General features: G+C 36.0%; 3 protein-coding genes and 1 pseudogene across 7 annotated transcripts; 2 read left to right on the top strand and 2 right to left on the bottom strand.

Annotated features, from left to right (window-relative positions):
* Positions 1 to 1,107: 1,107 nt before the first annotated feature.
* Positions 1,108 to 5,491, bottom strand: LOC129314802 (uncharacterized). 2 transcript variants are annotated; one of them, XM_054958233.1, is made up of 3 exons: positions 5,176 to 5,491; positions 1,852 to 4,272; positions 1,108 to 1,740 (listed from the first exon to the last, which is right to left on the bottom strand). In XM_054958233.1, the coding sequence occupies exons 2-3, from the start codon at positions 4,138 to 4,140 to the stop codon at positions 1,519 to 1,521; spliced, it is 2,511 nt and encodes an 836-aa protein (XP_054814208.1). In that variant the 5' UTR covers positions 4,141 to 4,272; positions 5,176 to 5,491; the 3' UTR covers positions 1,108 to 1,518. The 2 variants fall into 2 exon arrangements, with proteins under 2 accessions (XP_054814208.1, XP_054814209.1); XM_054958234.1 differs by having other exon boundaries at positions 1,852 to 5,491.
* A 2,336-nt stretch (positions 5,492 to 7,827) lies between these two features.
* On the top strand, positions 7,828 to 8,169 carry LOC129316826 (17.5 kDa class I heat shock protein-like). Its single transcript, XM_054961193.1, has one exon. The coding sequence runs from the start codon at positions 7,828 to 7,830 to the stop codon at positions 8,167 to 8,169; it is 342 nt and encodes a 113-aa protein (XP_054817168.1).
* A 2,101-nt stretch (positions 8,170 to 10,270) lies between these two features.
* LOC129316147 (universal stress protein PHOS34-like) lies at positions 10,271 to 11,303 on the top strand (annotated as a pseudogene).
* Positions 11,304 to 13,536: 2,233 nt separating this feature from the next.
* On the bottom strand, positions 13,537 to 16,546 carry LOC129316146 (uncharacterized protein C24B11.05-like). 4 transcript variants are annotated; one of them, XM_054960436.1, is made up of 9 exons: positions 16,526 to 16,546; positions 15,486 to 15,564; positions 15,329 to 15,394; positions 15,126 to 15,223; positions 14,992 to 15,029; positions 14,796 to 14,883; positions 14,361 to 14,645; positions 14,094 to 14,159; positions 13,537 to 13,885 (listed from the first exon to the last, which is right to left on the bottom strand). In XM_054960436.1, the coding sequence occupies exons 2-9, from the start codon at positions 15,544 to 15,546 to the stop codon at positions 13,730 to 13,732; spliced, it is 858 nt and encodes a 285-aa protein (XP_054816411.1). In that variant the 5' UTR covers positions 15,547 to 15,564; positions 16,526 to 16,546; the 3' UTR covers positions 13,537 to 13,729. The 4 variants fall into 4 exon arrangements, with proteins under 4 accessions (XP_054816411.1, XP_054816408.1, XP_054816407.1 ...); XM_054960433.1 differs by lacking the exon at positions 16,526 to 16,546 and adding an exon at positions 16,160 to 16,431; XM_054960432.1 differs by lacking the exon at positions 16,526 to 16,546 and adding an exon at positions 15,721 to 16,125.
* Positions 16,547 to 18,211: the final 1,665 nt, after the last annotated feature.

Genomic DNA, 18,211 nt, shown 5'->3' with positions numbered 1-18,211 from the left:
TTGTCTACCATGATAGATGACCAAAAATGAAAACCATCACTTAATCCCATCAAATTGGGCACAAAGTGGCCCAATTTCATCTTATGTCCAATTTTAACCATCATGTAAAGTCCAATAGATTCAATAGTCATCATATTACTCTAATTAATTTTATTAGGATCTAGATTAGTTATCCGAACACTTTTATTAGTTTTAATTAATCATATTATAAATTTGGGATGTTACACATAATGCGGTAAACCAAAATTCAAGTCTTTACTGAAAAAAGTGCCTACATTTAATATCCAAGAATCAGAGATATTCATCTTAAGAGCAATCTGGCTTGTTTGATTACCGATTTTCAAATCAGTTTTTTTAAAAAAACATACAAACTTGTTTAAAAATATGTTTTTTGTTATATGTTCTGAAAAACAAGAAGTAAAAAGTTATTCTGAAAAACTTAAAAAATTAGTTTCGCAGTTAGAGAAAAAGCATAAAACATCGTCTCTTCATTAGTGACAACTGTGCTAAATAATTCTTTCCGCACTTTAAATATGTTTTTCACAATAATGATGCAAATAATTTTTTAAAATTTTTTGTTTCCGAAACTTGTCCTATCAATATACTTATAGAATTATTTTAGGAACATAAAAATAAAAAACAGAATCTAACTTACTCATATTCAAAGGTTAAAAAACCAGAAAATTTATTAAAATAAATATCTAGATTATTTATATTTTAGAAATACACATGAAAAATATTCTTTATTGTTCACAAGTTTATCAGCATAGATATGCAGCTTGAGATTTGTTTTCACTTTAGTAATAGAAATAAGTGTGGCTGAAGAAAGAATATTCCAAAAAATACAAAGAATAAAGGAAGAGACAAGAAATAATATAAATTATGCCTGCTTTATTCTTTCGTTATATGAAGGTTCATATATGACAAAATGAGATATTTTAATAAATAACAAATCAATATAAATAAATTAGGAAATCACAATAAAGTAAAAATTATAAATCAATTATAACCTAATCATATAGATGAGATTATCATGCTTATACGTGAGTAATTATATATATATATATATATATATAAAAGCAGGCTTCATCCTTGGATATGATAATATAAAAGGAAAATAAGGGGAGAATTAAGTAGCAGCAATCCCCAACTTTATTTAAGGATCATTCAAGCAGGGGAGACTTATCTGTAAGCATTTAGCAAAAGACAAATTACCACTGGCTGGTGCTATACTCATGCTAATTGCTATTGATAATAGGAGCAGCATGTTATCTCGTGGCACGCTTGAACACTTGATAGTGAATGATATCGCATCCCTAGAAAACATACAAACAAAAAGCACAAGCTTCAATCTCAAAATCATTCTTCCTTACTGACATGATATTAAGAACAGATGCTACTGATCCATGTGATGCAGTCAACTAAAGACGGTTGGCGGTTACCCAGTTGACCGCAAGAAGACGTGTTTCGTTGAAATTAATGTTCAGTGGTTAGCAGACAACCTACAACGAGAATTTCCTAATTATTAAAATCCTTTATTCCATTGATTTCCGCCCTCGGAATTTTTTCTTCAACCGAGTTTCTTGAGCCGGAAAGCTCACGTGGCATTTTACAATCCACTAGTGCTATGCAAATGGAAAATGCTTGCAGAACTGTGAATGAGGAGTCATATGCAACCGAGAAAATTCCATGCTTGAAGGGGCCAAATCTGAAAGCAGGTCGGTGTTCCCGCCCATTCCCCTGCGATTTGCATTCAAAGTTAAAAGAACATCACATAATAGTTATCATTTATCAACGCAATATGAAGGACAACTAAATCAACAAATTAATTTAGTCCGGTGCTAACACTACCTGGAGGAAAAGCTCAAAATGATCTTCACAAGAAGCTTTGGATGAACATGATTTTTTACCGGCTGGATTTTCATTTGCAAGAATTTTAAGTTCGCAACCCATATCCCAACCACCACAGTCACATGATCCGCCTGATTTCCAGCGTTCAATCAGTGATGAAGGTCCACCTTTACTTGGATGACTATGAATCCCACTTGGAAGTACAACTGTTGCACGGACAAGCTCTTGACGATTATCATTGGAACAGCTATGGTACCAATGATCAGTGGAACCCATTGTTTTGGGTATTTTAAGAATAATAGCAGCAAGCTCATCATCTGGCTGATAATCAGGGGCCTGATCACCCCCATGCCTTAGCTTCATAGAATACAAAATGAACTCTTTCACGGTGATATAGTCCACAGAGTTCTGGCGAATGTGAGGACTAGAAACCTTCATTTGGGCTACAACATGGTGAATGTATTCAGGACCTATGCATTTGCCAGCTTGTTTTATCCAATTTCCAGCCTTCTTATCAACATCTCTAAAGGTGAAAAAGGTATAGATATAGCTGCAGCCATCTTTTTCTATGGTACTCAACTTCTTTACCGTGGCAGCAAGAATACTGCTGTTTTTGTCAACTGCAAATGTAAACATGGGCAATCCATTCTTCCAGGCAATTCTCAGAAGAGCTTGAACTGTTGATGACACATGCTTCTTATTCTTTGATGAACCATCTTTATCAATTGTACTATAACCAAACCTGTGGTCCTTTATCAACTCAGTGGAAGATTTATTTGCTGACATACAACCCTTACTTATTAACAATGGATCTTGCTGAGATGACTCTGCAGAGTGATGGCAGTTCACTGTCTTCGGTTTCAGTAGCGGATCCAGTAACCTCCTCAGAGGGCTTGACCTACTCCTACCAGCTTCACCTGCTTTACCGTTGCCTGAAATGTCTGAACTTGAACAGCCTCTCATATTTCCTGAACTAGACTTGGAAGTTCCTATTGAGCTCCTATGTTGCAGAAGTGCATCCTCCTTGCAGCCAGATCCTTTGCTTGCAAAATTAGCGCTGAAGCTAAATCGTCGAAAAGGTGAAGAGCTTCTTGACTTTTCAGCTGTTACTTTCTGGGTTTGGGTTAGTTCCTGGAAAGGCTCTTTTACAGACAACACTGTAGCTATTGGCTGTTTTTTTTCATCTTGTCTAGATCTGGATGGTCTTATTCTCATTTTAGCTGATAGGGTTGCAGAGAAAGTAGCAGTGTCAACTTTGATTCTTTCTGGGCCTAAGGAACTGCACCCATTTGCCTGAGAAGGGGAACAATTAACGTCACGTGGCAGTGCACAGGAGTTTGATTTTTTATCATTAACATCCTCAAGGAAAAGTTCCTTGGGATTTTCTCTGAAGCTTGTTCGACTAGGAATTTGTGACTTTTGACATTGGGATGTTGGCAGATCAGAAATTCCAGAATGACCATTTAGGTAGATATCCCTGGACAGACAAAAAACAGGTGGTTTGTTTTTCTTGAGTACATCTTTCTCAACGGTAACCATATTTGGTTGCTGGAAAATCCCAACTCTTTTTTCCAATTTATCACCTTGAGTGCTCATTTCTAGTTTAATGTGTGATGCTGCTTCATACATTTGGTCACTTGATAGAGCTCCTCTTTCCATATCAATTTTGGGATCCAAATCGTTCATGTTGCATGCTTTCAGTGTATCAACAGGGAGGTTTTGGGAAAAATGGTCATTTGCGCTGACAAATTGGCTGTGTGTGTTATTGTTGCTACCGCTAAAATTTTGACAATTTTCTAAAATTTTCCCCAAGGATTTGGCATCATGGGAGTAGCCTTGCATTGCAGATGCCATAAAGTGAGATACCAGTGGTGGATGGCACATACTTTGACAAGGAGACAAGCTACGACCCTGGCTAGAATAACCTGTTGATTTGTCCACTGAAACAGATACGGATGTATTACTAGTTGATATTGAACTCCTGCTACTTATATGGGGAATATGTTTATGACTGCACTTCCATTGCTCCAGGTAGGCCCAATCAAGGACACCCACGTTTAAGGCTTTCTCATGAATACTTCCTCCCTTCTCCAAATAACCTGGAAGATCTGACATGTACCTAACAAGCTCATCTTCCGTACATTCCCTTCTGCAATTCCCTTGCTTTTCATGATTCTTATAAGATTTTAAATGGCTGCCTTCCACACTTCTGGTAATTTCGTGATGAAGATCTGCATCTGGCAAAGCAGTGGTATCAAGTTGTAACCTGTCATAATTCTTTCCACTCATGCTGGTAATTGATTTCCTGAATTTTGATTGAGATCATCAACTAATTGATAGGCCACATAGGTTTGTTGGGCTCTAGCTCCGTAACTTTGGGATGAATTTGCAAGAATGAAAACCCAACAGCTTGCTTTTCAGCTGCAAATTGGAAACAATAAAACTCCCAAATGCAAAGGTATTAAGCTAATTGAATAATTGCTTTTCTAAAAAGAACAAGAATCACATTAAGAACTGTTTCAAAGATATTACAAAAAATAAGGTAAAGGTTATGGATGAAATATTGATAAAACGTTATTTAAACAGTAATCTGCGCTTCTTGTTTGAATTGATTCAAATCTGATAATATGTGAATGAGGTAACTTGGCGTTGACCAATCTCAGTAAGACAAGAACCAGCTGAGCCGAACACCATCTTGAACAAAAGCAGTATTAAAGTCAGAATAAATGCAGACCGCAAAGCATGACAAAAATGGTTAGCAATGAGAGTTGAAACCAAGTGCAAGGAGACGGAGCAGTATGGAGAGAATGGACAAAGGTGAAGTCAGATAACAGAAGTGATAGTGGTCCATGGAGACCTATTTCGAAAATCTAACAGATAGGACTAACGTCTAGTCTTGATCGGAACCCAAGCCTTTCTTTCTCCACAAATAGTGGAGGAGAGAAAGATCATATGCTATTTAGAAGCACTCATTATACTCGAACTTCAAAATACTGAACAGTAGGGACACGTTCGCCCTCGAGCTCGGAAACGATCGATCAAATTTCACACCATTTCGCTTTCTTTTTCTCCTATCTCTCTCGACTAACAACATGAACCCGAGCAGGAAAAAGCATTTAAAAAAGATAAAAAGCTTGAACCACAAAGAAAGAATGGGGTAAAATAGATTAGCACTCGTGATTGTTAGAGACACGGGAACACGAAGGTGAAATTACAGTATTACAGTGCTAAAGCTTAGGTGCCAAAGGCAACATTCTAGTGAAATAATATAAAATGAAGCAGAAAAACACAATTAAAATGGGACATGAGGCTCAAGCTGCATACCAGACATTCAGGGGGGAATGCAGAAGCGGAGGCTCGTCTAGCCTGAAGACGAAGGAAAGAGTGTCGGTGCACGCCCAATAGCGTTGCAAAACATCGCGGGAACAAAGATCCAGAAGGCTAAGAAGATGTCTGAATTTTCTTCCTCGAACTCTAAAGCCAGACAGAAGAACGGCAGAAAAATGACACGGAGCTGCCGACGTGTTCCGATCAGAGACAGTGAGAAAACTGGTGTATTTTAATTTCTGTGCTTCGTATGAGTATGTGTGAATGTGATACTAGCAGTCAACGAAGTGAAAGGATGAAATTGGAGCAGCCCATGGCTTCCCTCACTGCCTCTGATCTGATTCTCACTTGATACTTTCTTACGTGGCAGACCTATCACAGAATCGCAAGTTAGTGGGCTATAATGGGGCCCACTTAGCTCTCCATACAGATAAACTAAATTACACATTCTCTCCTCATCTCGAGTTCACGACCTGAAAAAAAAATGTGTCTGAATTTTATGAACGCTTCTTTTGTTTTCAAGTCTTGTCCTAATTTTTTCAATCCCAAGTCTCGTGCTGAATACTTTTCCAAAAAAGGGCCTGTCCAAAATAAAATAAAGGTTGAAAGTTTTACATGTACAAAAGGAATTCTGAAATATAGATCAAAATTGATAATAAATATCTTCAATGAACTGAATGAGTATTATTTTTATAATATTTTAGTCTTATACGGTTTTTGAAATGTTTTCATGTATGTTAATCATGAAAAATAAAAAAAATATCATATACAAATATAATTAAAATTCACCTAAAATCACAATAAAATGACAACAAATTTCATCCCACTGCATGAACTTAGCTATATGCATTATATGATATTATTGTGCTTTATCATTTATTAAATTTTTAAAAATATTATTAATTAAGAGGTCTTGATTAACAATTTTTAAAAATATTTTCTTTGACCTCCCTCTACACTTTTTGACAGAATTTAAAGTTATCCATTCCATTTTTCTCATAGATTATTAATAACATGGCTTATTTTGATAATCTATATTGTATAGGAAATGTGTTTAGTGTTTTAAGAAAAAGAAATAGTTTATTCTTTTGAAACTTGAAACATAAAAGGGGCCAGGAGGATGAATGGAATCTAGTTTTGAGCTGTCTCAACTCAATTATGAAGATCAGCATTGTTTTTTTTTCCCCTTATCCCTTCCTGTTCCTGTGTTTGATTATGCCTCTTTTGACGTTTGCTTTGGCCATGTTGTCTCTTTTCTGTGAACAATCTTATCTAACAGTCTCGGATATTTACGGGTAGAATAAAACTAAAGGTGTTAGGTTACAAAAATAAAATATCGTGCGCCCAAACTAATGAGTATTGAGTACAGTAGAAGGTATTGAGTAATTGAGAATTAAATTCCTATTTTGTTAAGAATAAGAAGTAACTGTTATGAAAAGGAGAAGAAAATAAATGGAGAAAGAGTAACAAAAAAAAACATTATATCTTTACTCCATCTCAAAACTTGAATTTATAAATTTTTTTTATTTTACATTAATTATTAAGTTAAATTTTATCCGGCATGGAATGGAATCACATTTGAATAATCTAATATGCTTAAACGTAATTGTCTCTGTTATAAAGACAGGGTAACAAAAAAAAAAAATCATGAGCATATGGCAGGTAGCTTTTTGTAAGCAGAAAAGGGGAGAAATCAAAGGAGGCCGCGCTTTGGGGCTAAAGTGGCTGGCTTTTTCTGAGCTGCGCACGAAACAAAAAGCAAGGAGGATACGGATAAAAGAAAAGGAGTGGAGGTTAGAGCGATGGGGACTGTGCCATTATTCATACGATGATGCGGAGATAAGGGGGAAAAGCCTGACGTCGTTATTTACTATCAGCCTCGTCTAATGCTAATGGTGGATGCAAAACAGGAAAAGCAATTTTATTGGAAGAGCATAAGCAGAAAGCAAAGTTGAAAGGGGGACGTTATGATTTGAATACATCCTAAAATCAACAACACATGGAGTGGAGGCCGAGAGAACGTCCGAAGTCTAATGATGAACAGCATTAAATTTCTCCCAGAAAGCGGGTTTTGCATCAACTTTAATAAAAAATAAGCCGTGCCAAGAAACTCATAATCATTACCACCCAACCTCACCACATTACCACTGTTATTCACCAACATCACCTCTGGCTCAGGCCTCAGGGTACGTCACATGAAATCTAGAATAATGGCATAGCGGCGTGTTGAAATTGGGCTTTCATTGGGCCCGAAGAAGGGCCTAGAAGTTAAAGCAGAAGATATCAAAATTTAGGAAAAGAAAACAAAACCTTCGAGTCAACTTTTGCTTATTAAAATAAAATAAAAAATAATATAAATTAAAAATAAGATGATTAAAAAAAATATATGAACACATTCATTTGAGTAATTTAATTTATGATGTTGAGAATCACAATTTATAAAAAATTTTAAAAGATGTAATGATTCTCATATTTTTTAATATATATTAATGAGTTATTTATTTTATTTTACTTTAATTTTTTCAATCAATTTTATTTTATTTTAATAAACAAAACAAGCAAGTACCACCTGCCGAGCTCGCGAGGCAAGACAAACAAGGTAGGAAAGTGACGATCAATCCCAAGCCCAGTTCATCGCGGTGGGGTCACATGGACAGGCTCCTTGGTGATATCGCCTTTCCCCCTTCTCTTGGGCCGTATCCAGTAGTGTTGGCCATGATTCTGATTTGGGCTTTGGGTAGCGGGAGAGCTCGGCAGCTGGCGCTTCCTGGGTTCGCCGACGAGGATGTACTGGTGGAGCTTCAGGGAGACCAAATGCTGCAGGTGAGGTTGGAGAGCGGCAATTTCATGAGCAGGTTCAGGGTCCCTGAGGATGCAGACCTCCAACATTTGAAGGCCTCCGTGAACCACGGGGTTCTGCTCGTCACCGTTCCCAAACGTCAATCCGCTCTCCCTAACGTCAGGGTTCTTGAAATTGAAGGCGGTGACTGACTCCATCATATGTTATCTCCTGCCCTGTTCCTCTTCTCTCGTGGGTTTACTGTCATGCTTGTTATTATTTATTAAATCATATGTATTCAGTATCCCCCTTGTTTACGACTGTCCCCATCTTCCGTTGAATAATTAACAACTCTAATATTCTTTGCTCCATGGATGCCAATATACTCCGCGCTAATGCCTGAAGGTGAACGCAGGCTTACAGTTAGACTATGCCGGTCTTATCTTGTTCTATGTGCCTGCCAAATTGCCTTTTCAGATAATAAAATCTTTCTCGTTTTACTGTGCGCCGATAAATTCCGAAGAAAATCTATTGTTAAGGTGGAACCAGGACACCACCGATGCCTCGATTCTTCTCGATTAATTGATAACGAGAGTCGAGTGAGAAGATAGAGATTTCAACCCCTCTCCCACTTTCCAGTTTCCCCTTATTTTTTTATTTCTGCCAGCATATGGATCCTGCTTGTCTCTTTCCGTTCACTCCTTCCATTAAATCAGTGAACTACAAAGTCAAACTGAGTCCCACTCCAAAGTGGCTTTGTGCTTTTTGAGCCTCTCACGCTAAAAATAAAAATAATCAAAATATTGCACATGAAAATTATTTATCAAATTGACATCCAACCGTGTCCTTAGATCAATCCAGACAAACAGACGCTATGGCTGTGCAAAAAAATTTTAATCTAGTTCAATCCACTTGTATAAATTTATTTAATATAATTATAATTAATTTATTAATTATTATTATAATAAGTTAAATTATGATAAGGCAAAATTAATTTTTTAATCTTGATAGTTTTAATTTAGTTGTAATTCAATCCCTAAACTCTGACTCGTTATAATTCAATTTTTAAAGTTTGGACTTGACTATAAATTAATTTCTGAACTTTGCCTCTTGCAATTTAGTACTCAAAGTTTTAATTTTTTAAATATTAATTCCTGTATTTTAAAAAATAAAATTAAAAAAATTAAAAATATTTTAAAATTTATTACTAATATTTTAAGTTATTAAACCCTTTTAATCTTTATAGATATTATAAATATTTAAAAGTTTAAAATATTTTTAATTTTTATAATTAAAATTTTTAAAATATAGGGATCAATATTTAAAATTTGACTAAATTATAAAAGGTAAAGTTTAAGGACTGATTTATAACTGAGTTAAAATTTTAAGAATTGAGTTATAACGAGTCAAAAGTGAAGAATTGAGTTATAACTGAATTAAAACTATAAAAATCAAATGATTAATTTTTTTATAATAATAATTAGTATTTTCTTGCGTTTTATACTTATGAAGTTTTGAATATTAATTAAAATTTTAGTATTAACTAACCTTAGTCTTCTCTTTTTATTAGTTAAATCTGTTGTTGACTTAATATAATGAATTTTACACATGTTAAAAATTGTTTAATATTATTAAAGGTTATTTAATTTAAATCATTTGTGTTGTAATTAAAATATTTTTTATTATTATTGTTGGAGATTGTTGTGGATTTATTATTGTTATTATTGTGATAAATTTTATATAACTATAAATAATTTTATTAATGTAAGAGTTTATTATGTTGAAATAAATCACTACCTCTCATAGATAAAAAGAAAAAAAATAAAATAAAGTGAGATACTGAATAAGATCAGGATCAATTTTTTAGTCCTATTAAATCAATCCAATTCTGTTCGATTTCGAGTTATATTAGGATCAAAATAAATTACAACTTATTTAACTCAATTTTTTTTTATAAAAATGATTAAATTTTAGGTCAAGTTGAAGTCTTATCAAATCAATCCTCTATATAGCCACAAGGGAGGTGATCAATTAGAAATTAGGCATACGGGGAAAAAACAAATGCTAAATATTTTCCCTGTATTTATCTAAATGCTCATTAAAATTATGATCATTATTTTTTTTTTATTTCAGTAAGTACTATACGATCACAGGTTTCACGATTGAAATAAAATTGAAGGTTACGAGGATTTTGTACAGAAGTAACTCAACTTGAAATTCGAACTATATTTTTTTTTTGGGCATCAATAGAAAATTGTGGAATGTTAGGTGATGATGTATAATGTCAATATTATTAATTAGTATGCATAAACGAGTAGTTTCGAAAAGTTCATGAGCACCTTGCGAAGTTGAATTGATTTTGAAGCCGAGTCTAAAGCGCAAACCAACAAGGGTTGCAGGCTTGCAGGTCATAAGTCAGATCACAATTTTATTTTTTTTTTCGGGGAAAAAGGGATGTTTCTCGGCGGCGCAGGTCCGAGCTCTGAATAAAACTCTAGTCCCTTCTCCACAAAGCTAATTCCGAGGTCCGAAGCGTGGAAATCGTCCTGTATAGAGAGGGCAATGATGACGAGTGACAAGAAAATAGGGGCGGCCATGGATTTCTCAAAAGGAAGCAAGTTGGCTCTGAAATGGGGCATCGACAATCTGCTTGACAAGGGCGATTCCCTATTCGTCATCTACGTCAGGCCTTCCCAGGGCGATGAATCCCGAAATCTTCTCTGGCCGCCACTGGTTCACGTAAGTCCTCTGCTTTTCTCACTTACTCAATTGAATCTCTAAGATCGTCATAACGACTCTTATAATAGCGGGGAGGGGGGGATTTTGGGTTTCAGCGCTGACGCCGCTGTCAGAATTTCGTGATAAGGAGGTGATGAGCAAGTATGAAGTGGAGACCAATGCTGAGGTGTTGTATCTGCTGGGCACTGCTTGCAGACAGAAGAAGGTTTTCTCCCTCCCTCTTTTTTTGGGGGATTGAGAATTTGATTCAAAGAGGTTGATCGAATTTGGATGCAGGTGACGGTGGTGGCAAAGCTATACTGGGGGATGCAAGAGAGAAAATCTGCGAGTCCGTCGGGGATTTGAAGCTGGACGCCTTGGTCATGGGTAGCAGAGGCCTGGGCCTCATTCAGAGGTTCTGTAGTGTTTTTTGGCCATTCCATCTGGGATATGTTAATCTTCATTCTCTTGTTTCTTTGGCTGTTTGGCACGATTAAATTACATGTATTGAATTAGAGACATCACTGTATGAGATTAGATAATTACTTTCTGGAGGCAAATAAATGTATTTATTGGTTATCTCATCAAGTTATAAATACCGATAATTTATATATTTATATCTTTGATATCTTGCTGTGTGGTTGTTATAATATCTTGTATATTAACATGACTTAATCTTGTTAATTAATATAGTTTACCTAAAAAAAAATTACATGTATTGACGATGCTGTCAAACAGTCACATTGAATTGTTCATGATAAAATAACAACTTTTTAATTCATTCATTTTATTAATCGAATTGGACTAAATATTCGGTTTTGCTGGGGAGCGTGACCAGCGATGTTACCACAAATGCCGCTTGCTCGGTGACAATTGTCAGACTCTGGCCCTTCTGGTTTCTGAATTTGGATTCCGCAGATGGAAATGCAGCCGTCATCTAAGGGTGTTTAGCCTAGACTCGTCTCGATTGATCCGGTATCGTCCCGATTATATCGGGACGGGTCTTGTCCCGGCCCAAAAATAATCGGGACGAGACTTTATGAGACGGGACAGGAAGGGGTTCGGGACGGGATGGGACACGGGATTACCATCAGGACGTCCCGTACCGAATATTATATATATTATTTTTTATTTTAAATATATTAATTATATTAATATAATTTATACTTATATTAATTATATCAATTATATTTTAATACTTGCAATTTTTATTTAAAACTAAAGTTTTTTTATATTGATAATTTTAATGGCATGGAGTAAATATGGCGATATCTTTCTTTATAATATATTAATTATATTAATATAATTTATTCTTATATCTATCTATTTAATAACCTTTATTTATAACATATTTCTTGCTTATTTTTAGAAGAGTAATTAGCTTAGTACATCTTCACTAAAGTAGAATAATAATGATGTGATGTTGTGTTTAACTTGCCTGTTGTTGTTAATCTTATAGCATAAAGATCACTTGTATTTGTTATTATAATATGTAGTTATGATTAATATAATTCAATAATTAATTTTAAATTATTGTTATTTATGTGCTTGTGTTGTTTTGATTTTAAACTTAAAATAAATTATATGATTTAAAATTTTAATGAACGTTATTATCCAAATCTTTTTTCGATATTATTCTATTTATCGGGACGGCAGGACGTCCCGATCTTGTCCCTGATCCCGTCCCGACTCTTAACAGGACGGGACGACTATCGGGACGGGACGGGACACGAGACCAAAATTCAATCCTGATTTTTTTCGAGACGGGACACGGGACGGGGGTGTCCGGTCCGTCCCGTCCCGTGAACACCCCTACCGTCATCCATAATGCTCTCTGCTTCGTTTTTGCCTAGGTTATCCATATCGTGCTTCATAACAGACAATGACTCTCTCTCTCTCTCTCTCTCTCTCTATTTATATACATGTATGTGTGTGAACATAAGGGATGCATTAAGGGTGTGCTGAAGCATCATGGTCTATTTTATACAGCGTCAAGGGTTTTTAAGTGTTTTGCTCGTCCAAAAGTCAGCTTATAATGTAAACTTGATGCTGGATCTGTTGCTGTGAGTGATATATTCTTCATATGGTCGTGTTTAGTTCATTTTCCAGCATCTTTAGAAGCTCAAAATTCCTCAATTGCCTTTCCTTTTCCAAATCATCCGTGGAGTTACAGATGTCAAGGCCTTGCAAAATAGACAAGAGCTTCCGTATAAGTTCGACTCCATTAGTTCTTGAACAGAGGGCCTCAATTACAATATTCGCGCCAATAGCTCAGGCCGCCACAACGCGCCGAGGCAATAAGTCGAGAGAATCCAATCCACCATCGGCTCCCGGTTAAGTTTCAAATTTCAGAGCTGGTTCAGTTTTGCAGGGGGGCCTGCCCACGTATTCATCCCACAATAATCTCACGAGATGATTACGCTCCGAAGTCGGACGTGTAGCGACTTGAGTTGTTGTATAGGCGGCGAGTATTCCTGACTGTCGCAGGCTCGATCCCCAACAACAGCTTTTTCTTAATCTCACAATTCTATTCTACTTCGATCTCTAGTGACAGTGCGGCGCCCGCACCAACACCCAATAAATATTCAGATCCAGAGAGGGGCGACATCTGAACTGAGAACATAGGTCGTTGTCATCAAATGACTTACAATTACAGGAACAAATTCCGTAATAACTACATATTCAGATCTTCTCAAAATCATCCAGTTAGGTCCTTCAGATTAAAAAATCAGTCTCATCGCTCGCACTTTTGATGAGATCAGTATCTCCCTAACTTGTCAACAAGCTAGCTGCAGATAAAAGGGAGACATAGCAACAGACCACTACAGCAGGCAAAGTCTGAGGCGACTAAATGTCATGTGTTACTGCTAATGTTCATTGTATTACCGAATAAAAGCTCGATGACACAGAATTGCAACTTCATTGCATGCACGATTATAGTTTCATTGCATACAAAAACCAAAAATTGATAACTGTTCAGTTTCCTAAAATATGTTTCATCTTAACAACGATATATTGATGCCACAGCAAGACTTAAAGAAATGGAAATCGCAGCTAAGCTATTACTGACGTCGCCATTGCAACCTTTCTTGAGCACCTGACCCTTTCATGCATCTCATCGGCTTCCCAGAGCTCCGGAAACGCCTCCCTAATATTATGGATGCTCTCTAATGCATGATCCACTCCTGTAGTCCTAAGGGAAGCACCCACCTGCACCATGATTTCAAATTGTGTGGCTGAGATGCATACTGATGTTCATAGCAGGTGTGCGTCAAATTCCTAATTCAACTACACCTTCACATCTCATCAAAAATGTATTTCAAATTCCTCGGTTAAGAACATCTGTTAAGAATGTCGCTACAACTACTAACAGGTAATTCGTGAAATTATCAGGCAACAATTAAAGAAGAGTACTAACCAAGACTGTGTGGAGGCCCAAGCGTTTCGCTGTCTGTAAATTGCGGACACTGTCATCAAAGAACAACTGAAAGCAGCAAGGAAAAAAAAAATTAATGATGTCATTTCTCACGGGAAGCATCATGATGTGAGGCAATGGCCAATACTAGGATCAAGAGAAACACTGAACAGTATATAAAACAGGATCCAGATCCTCAAGACAACGGTTAGTCAGGAAGAGCGTAGAAAATATATGACCAAAATGTTCAAAGAAAGAATCATGACTTACTGTTCTCTGAGGGTTGATATCGGCCATCTCAAAAACCCTTTCAAATGCACCTTCCAATGGTTTACAAACAACAGGGGTCTTTGGAAGCACCATATCAGAATGAGGCTGGCGCATGTACTGGTAAAAATCAAATGTTGCAGATTTGTTGCCATCTAAATCAGTGTGAGGATGGCCGCAGTTGGAGGGATTCAGTGTCTCAAAGCTTATAACTCTTTCAAAGCAGTCCTCCAATCCAAGCCTATGGAGCACTCTAACCGCATGTCCTTTGTCTGAGTTAGTGAAAATCTGAAAGGGAGAACAAAATTGAAAAATGCATAGATATATCATAATAATGCAAAGACAGACTTCCATATTCAATTTTCTGCTAAAGGGGAGGGAGGAGAAAAGGAGTGGCATTGCAGTGCGCCTAATTTAACAAAGAACAAGTGAACTAACAATTTTCCGAAGTGGCAGGCTTAGCAATATGCCCCTGAGGACAGGGTCAGGTTTCAGCGTATCATACGGCAATCTCCCATGAACAGAACTGTTCAACGAGAATAATATTAGAAGCCCATTTCCATTTCACATGGTTTTTCAACTTCACAAAATAAAAAGGTCAAACCAAACTAAATAAATATAACAATAAAATTACCTATGAAAATCATCATAGTCGAAGTCATACCCGATAGCCTGCGAGAGGAAGAGGAAAGATGATTGATTAGTTCATACTTTGCAGTCTACAGAGAAATAAAATACTTTCATGCAAATAACTGATTAGTTACATACCCTGAGACCAGCCATAGTTGTCCCATAAGTTTTATACAATGAAACGTTCAAATCAGGAACTCTAGTCTCCTCAATTCCAAGCTTTTCAAGCATGTACTCTGTGCAATACATCCAATGAAAATTCATGATTCCATACCCAAGCCTAAAAGGTCCACGCATGCACATTCTCACATATTTAAGGTCTCAAAGTGACATGTTCATACTTTGAATATTTTTTCTCACGTGCACCGCCAAGCCCGAGCTCAGAGGGTAAAGGGTGTCATCAAGATCTGAAAGTAACAAAAACAAGTTATAAATAACTTGGCCAGGACAATGAAGACCGCAAATGATAACGATTCACAAGCCAGTGAGAAGTCTCACCAAATAAAAGACAATCATATTTCACGTTTGAAACTTCCTGGTACTGATTCCCGTTTTCCATTTCAACTTTCTCGGAAGGCTACAAATTGGGGAGAGGGAAACAAATTTATCAGAACATTACGTAAGAAGAAACAACAACCGCCCAGGTTCTAACAATAATGCGTAAAATTGTCATGAACCGAATCATTTGCATTAAATTCAACTGATATGAAATCAATGATCAAAATGCACATACCGAAAGTGCGGATAAATATCGAATAATTGTGGAGGGTTGTCTAAAAGAGGCCATTTTAGTTCGAATCCAAAAGAGCATTTATAATATATTAAAATTCAAGCCGAAACTAAAATGATCAACAGCAGTCCAACATCAATGCATCAACAAAATGCCCGAGGGAAAATTAGAACATATAAACACACAAAAAAAGGTGACCCCCAGAAAAATAGAAAAAAAGATCTCGAAATGTGATCAACTAAACATCCGCTGGCAAAGTGACTGATTTTTCAAAAACCATTGTAAAGTTTTTTTTTTTTTTTTTCATGGGCCAGATTGTAAAGGAGATAGATCCAACGCCCAAAATCGCTAATCGAAACCGCAGTTGTTAAGACTTGAAATTGAACGGGAATATACGCGCAAGGCAATGGAGTAATGAAGGGAAAAGGAAAGAAACACAAACCCAGCGCGCTAAGGTAGAAATAAAGCAGATCAAGCGAGATGGCAGATGATGCATAAAAAAACAAATAGAAACAAGTTTACCGGGATTAGAAGAGGGAATCAAACGCTGAAACTACGAGTAGGCTGATAAAGAAGGAGAGGGAGAAAATGGGCACGTGAATCAGAAATGTCAAGGGTTAGGAGTAGTTTAAACTTTAAACTCCAAATAGAAAGGACGTCAACGGCTTGAAATTGAAGGCACCGCGTCGTCAGAGAGAGAGGGAGAGGGAGAGGGAGAATTAGAGAAACGACGTTAACGGGACCGAAATCTAGAAGCAAACTCAAAAAAAAAAAAAAAACCACACGCGCGCGCGCGGTATGTACTCACAAGAAACTAGTGCTACAGAACTCAGATTGGGAGTGCTTTTTCTATTTTGTCTTCAACGATCTCGCCCAATCATCGCCATCTTTTCAAACATGCTGCTTTCCCTTTCCTTTGCGTCTCATTTGACCGCTAAATAGAAATAAAGAATTGAAGAATAATCTGAATTTCCGGCCAAAACGACAAGAGAAGATAATAACATATACTCACAAGATTTAAATATGTGAGAAAATAATCAAAAAAATTATGTATGATACTTATATGGATATATTTGTAAAAGTTGTGTGAATTCAAAATTTATAATATTTATAAGCCATTTTAAGCGTGGAATCAAAAAGTTTATTAACAAAGGGTAATCCTGATAAAAAGGATTATGATACCCAATCAGAAAAATAATAACACATTCATTACTTGCCATCTCATGTTTAACTTATTTGTATGTATATTAAAATTAATTACAATCAAAATCAAACACCATATTATAACTAGTGCTATATGTGGGCCAGCATCACCAGAGGCAGTACTATCTCATAGGTGAAGGGGGCCTAGCCCCCCTAATTTTTTCTTTTTTACATGTATAGGTATGGACATGTTCTTCTATAATTGCTAATCCCCTAAATTTTTTTTATTGTATGCATTTAGTCTTGTAACAAAATTTAATCCAACCAATTTAAATATATGGTCAAAGGGTGATTTGTTTTGTTGATTTATTGAAATCGTCCAGTCCAAAAAAAAATCAACCTAACTTAAAAGTAAATAAAACTTAAAATGAAGTTGAAATATTTAATTTGGGAATGTGAATGAGTTGTGACTATCCTGATTCCCACCTCTGCAAGCAAAGCTTTGTCTCCGTGCAAGAACAAGATTAAGGCTTCAAACTCAATCCGAATGATAGTGACTCTCCCCATGCAAAGAATAAGCACATCAAAGCCGCCATTTGGTGAGTGGCATATTTTACTTAGTATATGCTTATTAAAATTGTATAGTTTTGTCAATTCGTTTAACAAAATTTTAATCCTTTCTCAAGATATGTTCATTGTTAGATCTGAATCATCAACAAATACTCTGGAGTAGGCCATGGCAGAATTGATGAAGAACCCAATTACCCAAAGGTGATCATTAACTTTCAATGACTTCATCTGCTCTTGCGCATCCATGTTTTTTTGTAAATCTTATTTCCTAAACCGATTAAACCTTGTTCAATACCCCAAACACCTAAATTCCATTATTTCTATATCTATCTTGCACTGATCGGTCCGAACAAGATTGGTGCTCAAAATAGACAACTGTACAAAATATTTCCTATCTGCTTTTCTTTAAGTTAACTGTTATGTTATTTTTTTAATAAGGATTTGGCCCCACCTAAAATTAGAAGCTGGTTCTACCGCTGAGCATCACCTCAGCACGGTGCCTTGACCTAATGTACAATTCAGGCTAGCCCAAACCCCTACTATTGGCCTAAGTTTAGCCTACACAAAAAATATTTTTTAAGAAATAACCCTTTGAAAAAATATAAAAAATTATCTTTAAAGAATATAATTATTACTCTCTCCATTCAAAAATGTTATTCGAATTAGGTTTAAAATACCCTACTTTATATAAAAAGCTCATATAATTAAGTTCGACACTGACACCTAATATTTTTTTTCTCTATTTTTTTAAACTAATTTTAACTTAAGTAACTCTATTAAG

This window comes from Prosopis cineraria, unplaced genomic scaffold (genome assembly GCF_029017545.1).
Source record: "Prosopis cineraria cultivar Desert tree isolate PC_DT_omini unplaced genomic scaffold, ASM2901754v1 PC7, whole genome shotgun sequence".
In the NCBI taxonomy this organism is placed as follows: Eukaryota; Viridiplantae; Streptophyta; class Magnoliopsida; order Fabales; family Fabaceae; genus Prosopis; species Prosopis cineraria.
Note: the sequence above shows the minus strand (reverse complement) of the source record. Positions and strands in the feature narration are given on the sequence as shown.

Coding starts and splice junctions, on each gene's coding strand:
- LOC129316146 (XM_054960432.1), bottom strand. CDS start 15,798: ATGCTCTTTTGGATTCGAACTAAAATGGCCTCTTTTAGACAACCCTCC. Junction 15,565..15,720: donor GATATTTATCCGCACTTTCG/GTATGTGCATTT, acceptor CCCAATTTGTAG/CCTTCCGAGAAAGTTGAAAT. Junction 14,884..14,991: donor GACTATGATGATTTTCATAG/GTAATTTTATTG, acceptor CTCGTTGAACAG/TTCTGTTCATGGGAGATTGC.
- LOC129314802 (XM_054958234.1), bottom strand. CDS start 4,140: ATGAGTGGAAAGAATTATGACAGGTTACAACTTGATACCACTGCTTTG. Junction 1,741..1,851: donor ATTTTGAGCTTTTCCTCCAG/GTAGTGTTAGCA, acceptor TGCAAATCGCAG/GGGAATGGGCGGGAACACCG.
- LOC129316826 (XM_054961193.1), top strand. CDS start 7,828: ATGGACAGGCTCCTTGGTGATATCGCCTTTCCCCCTTCTCTTGGGCCG.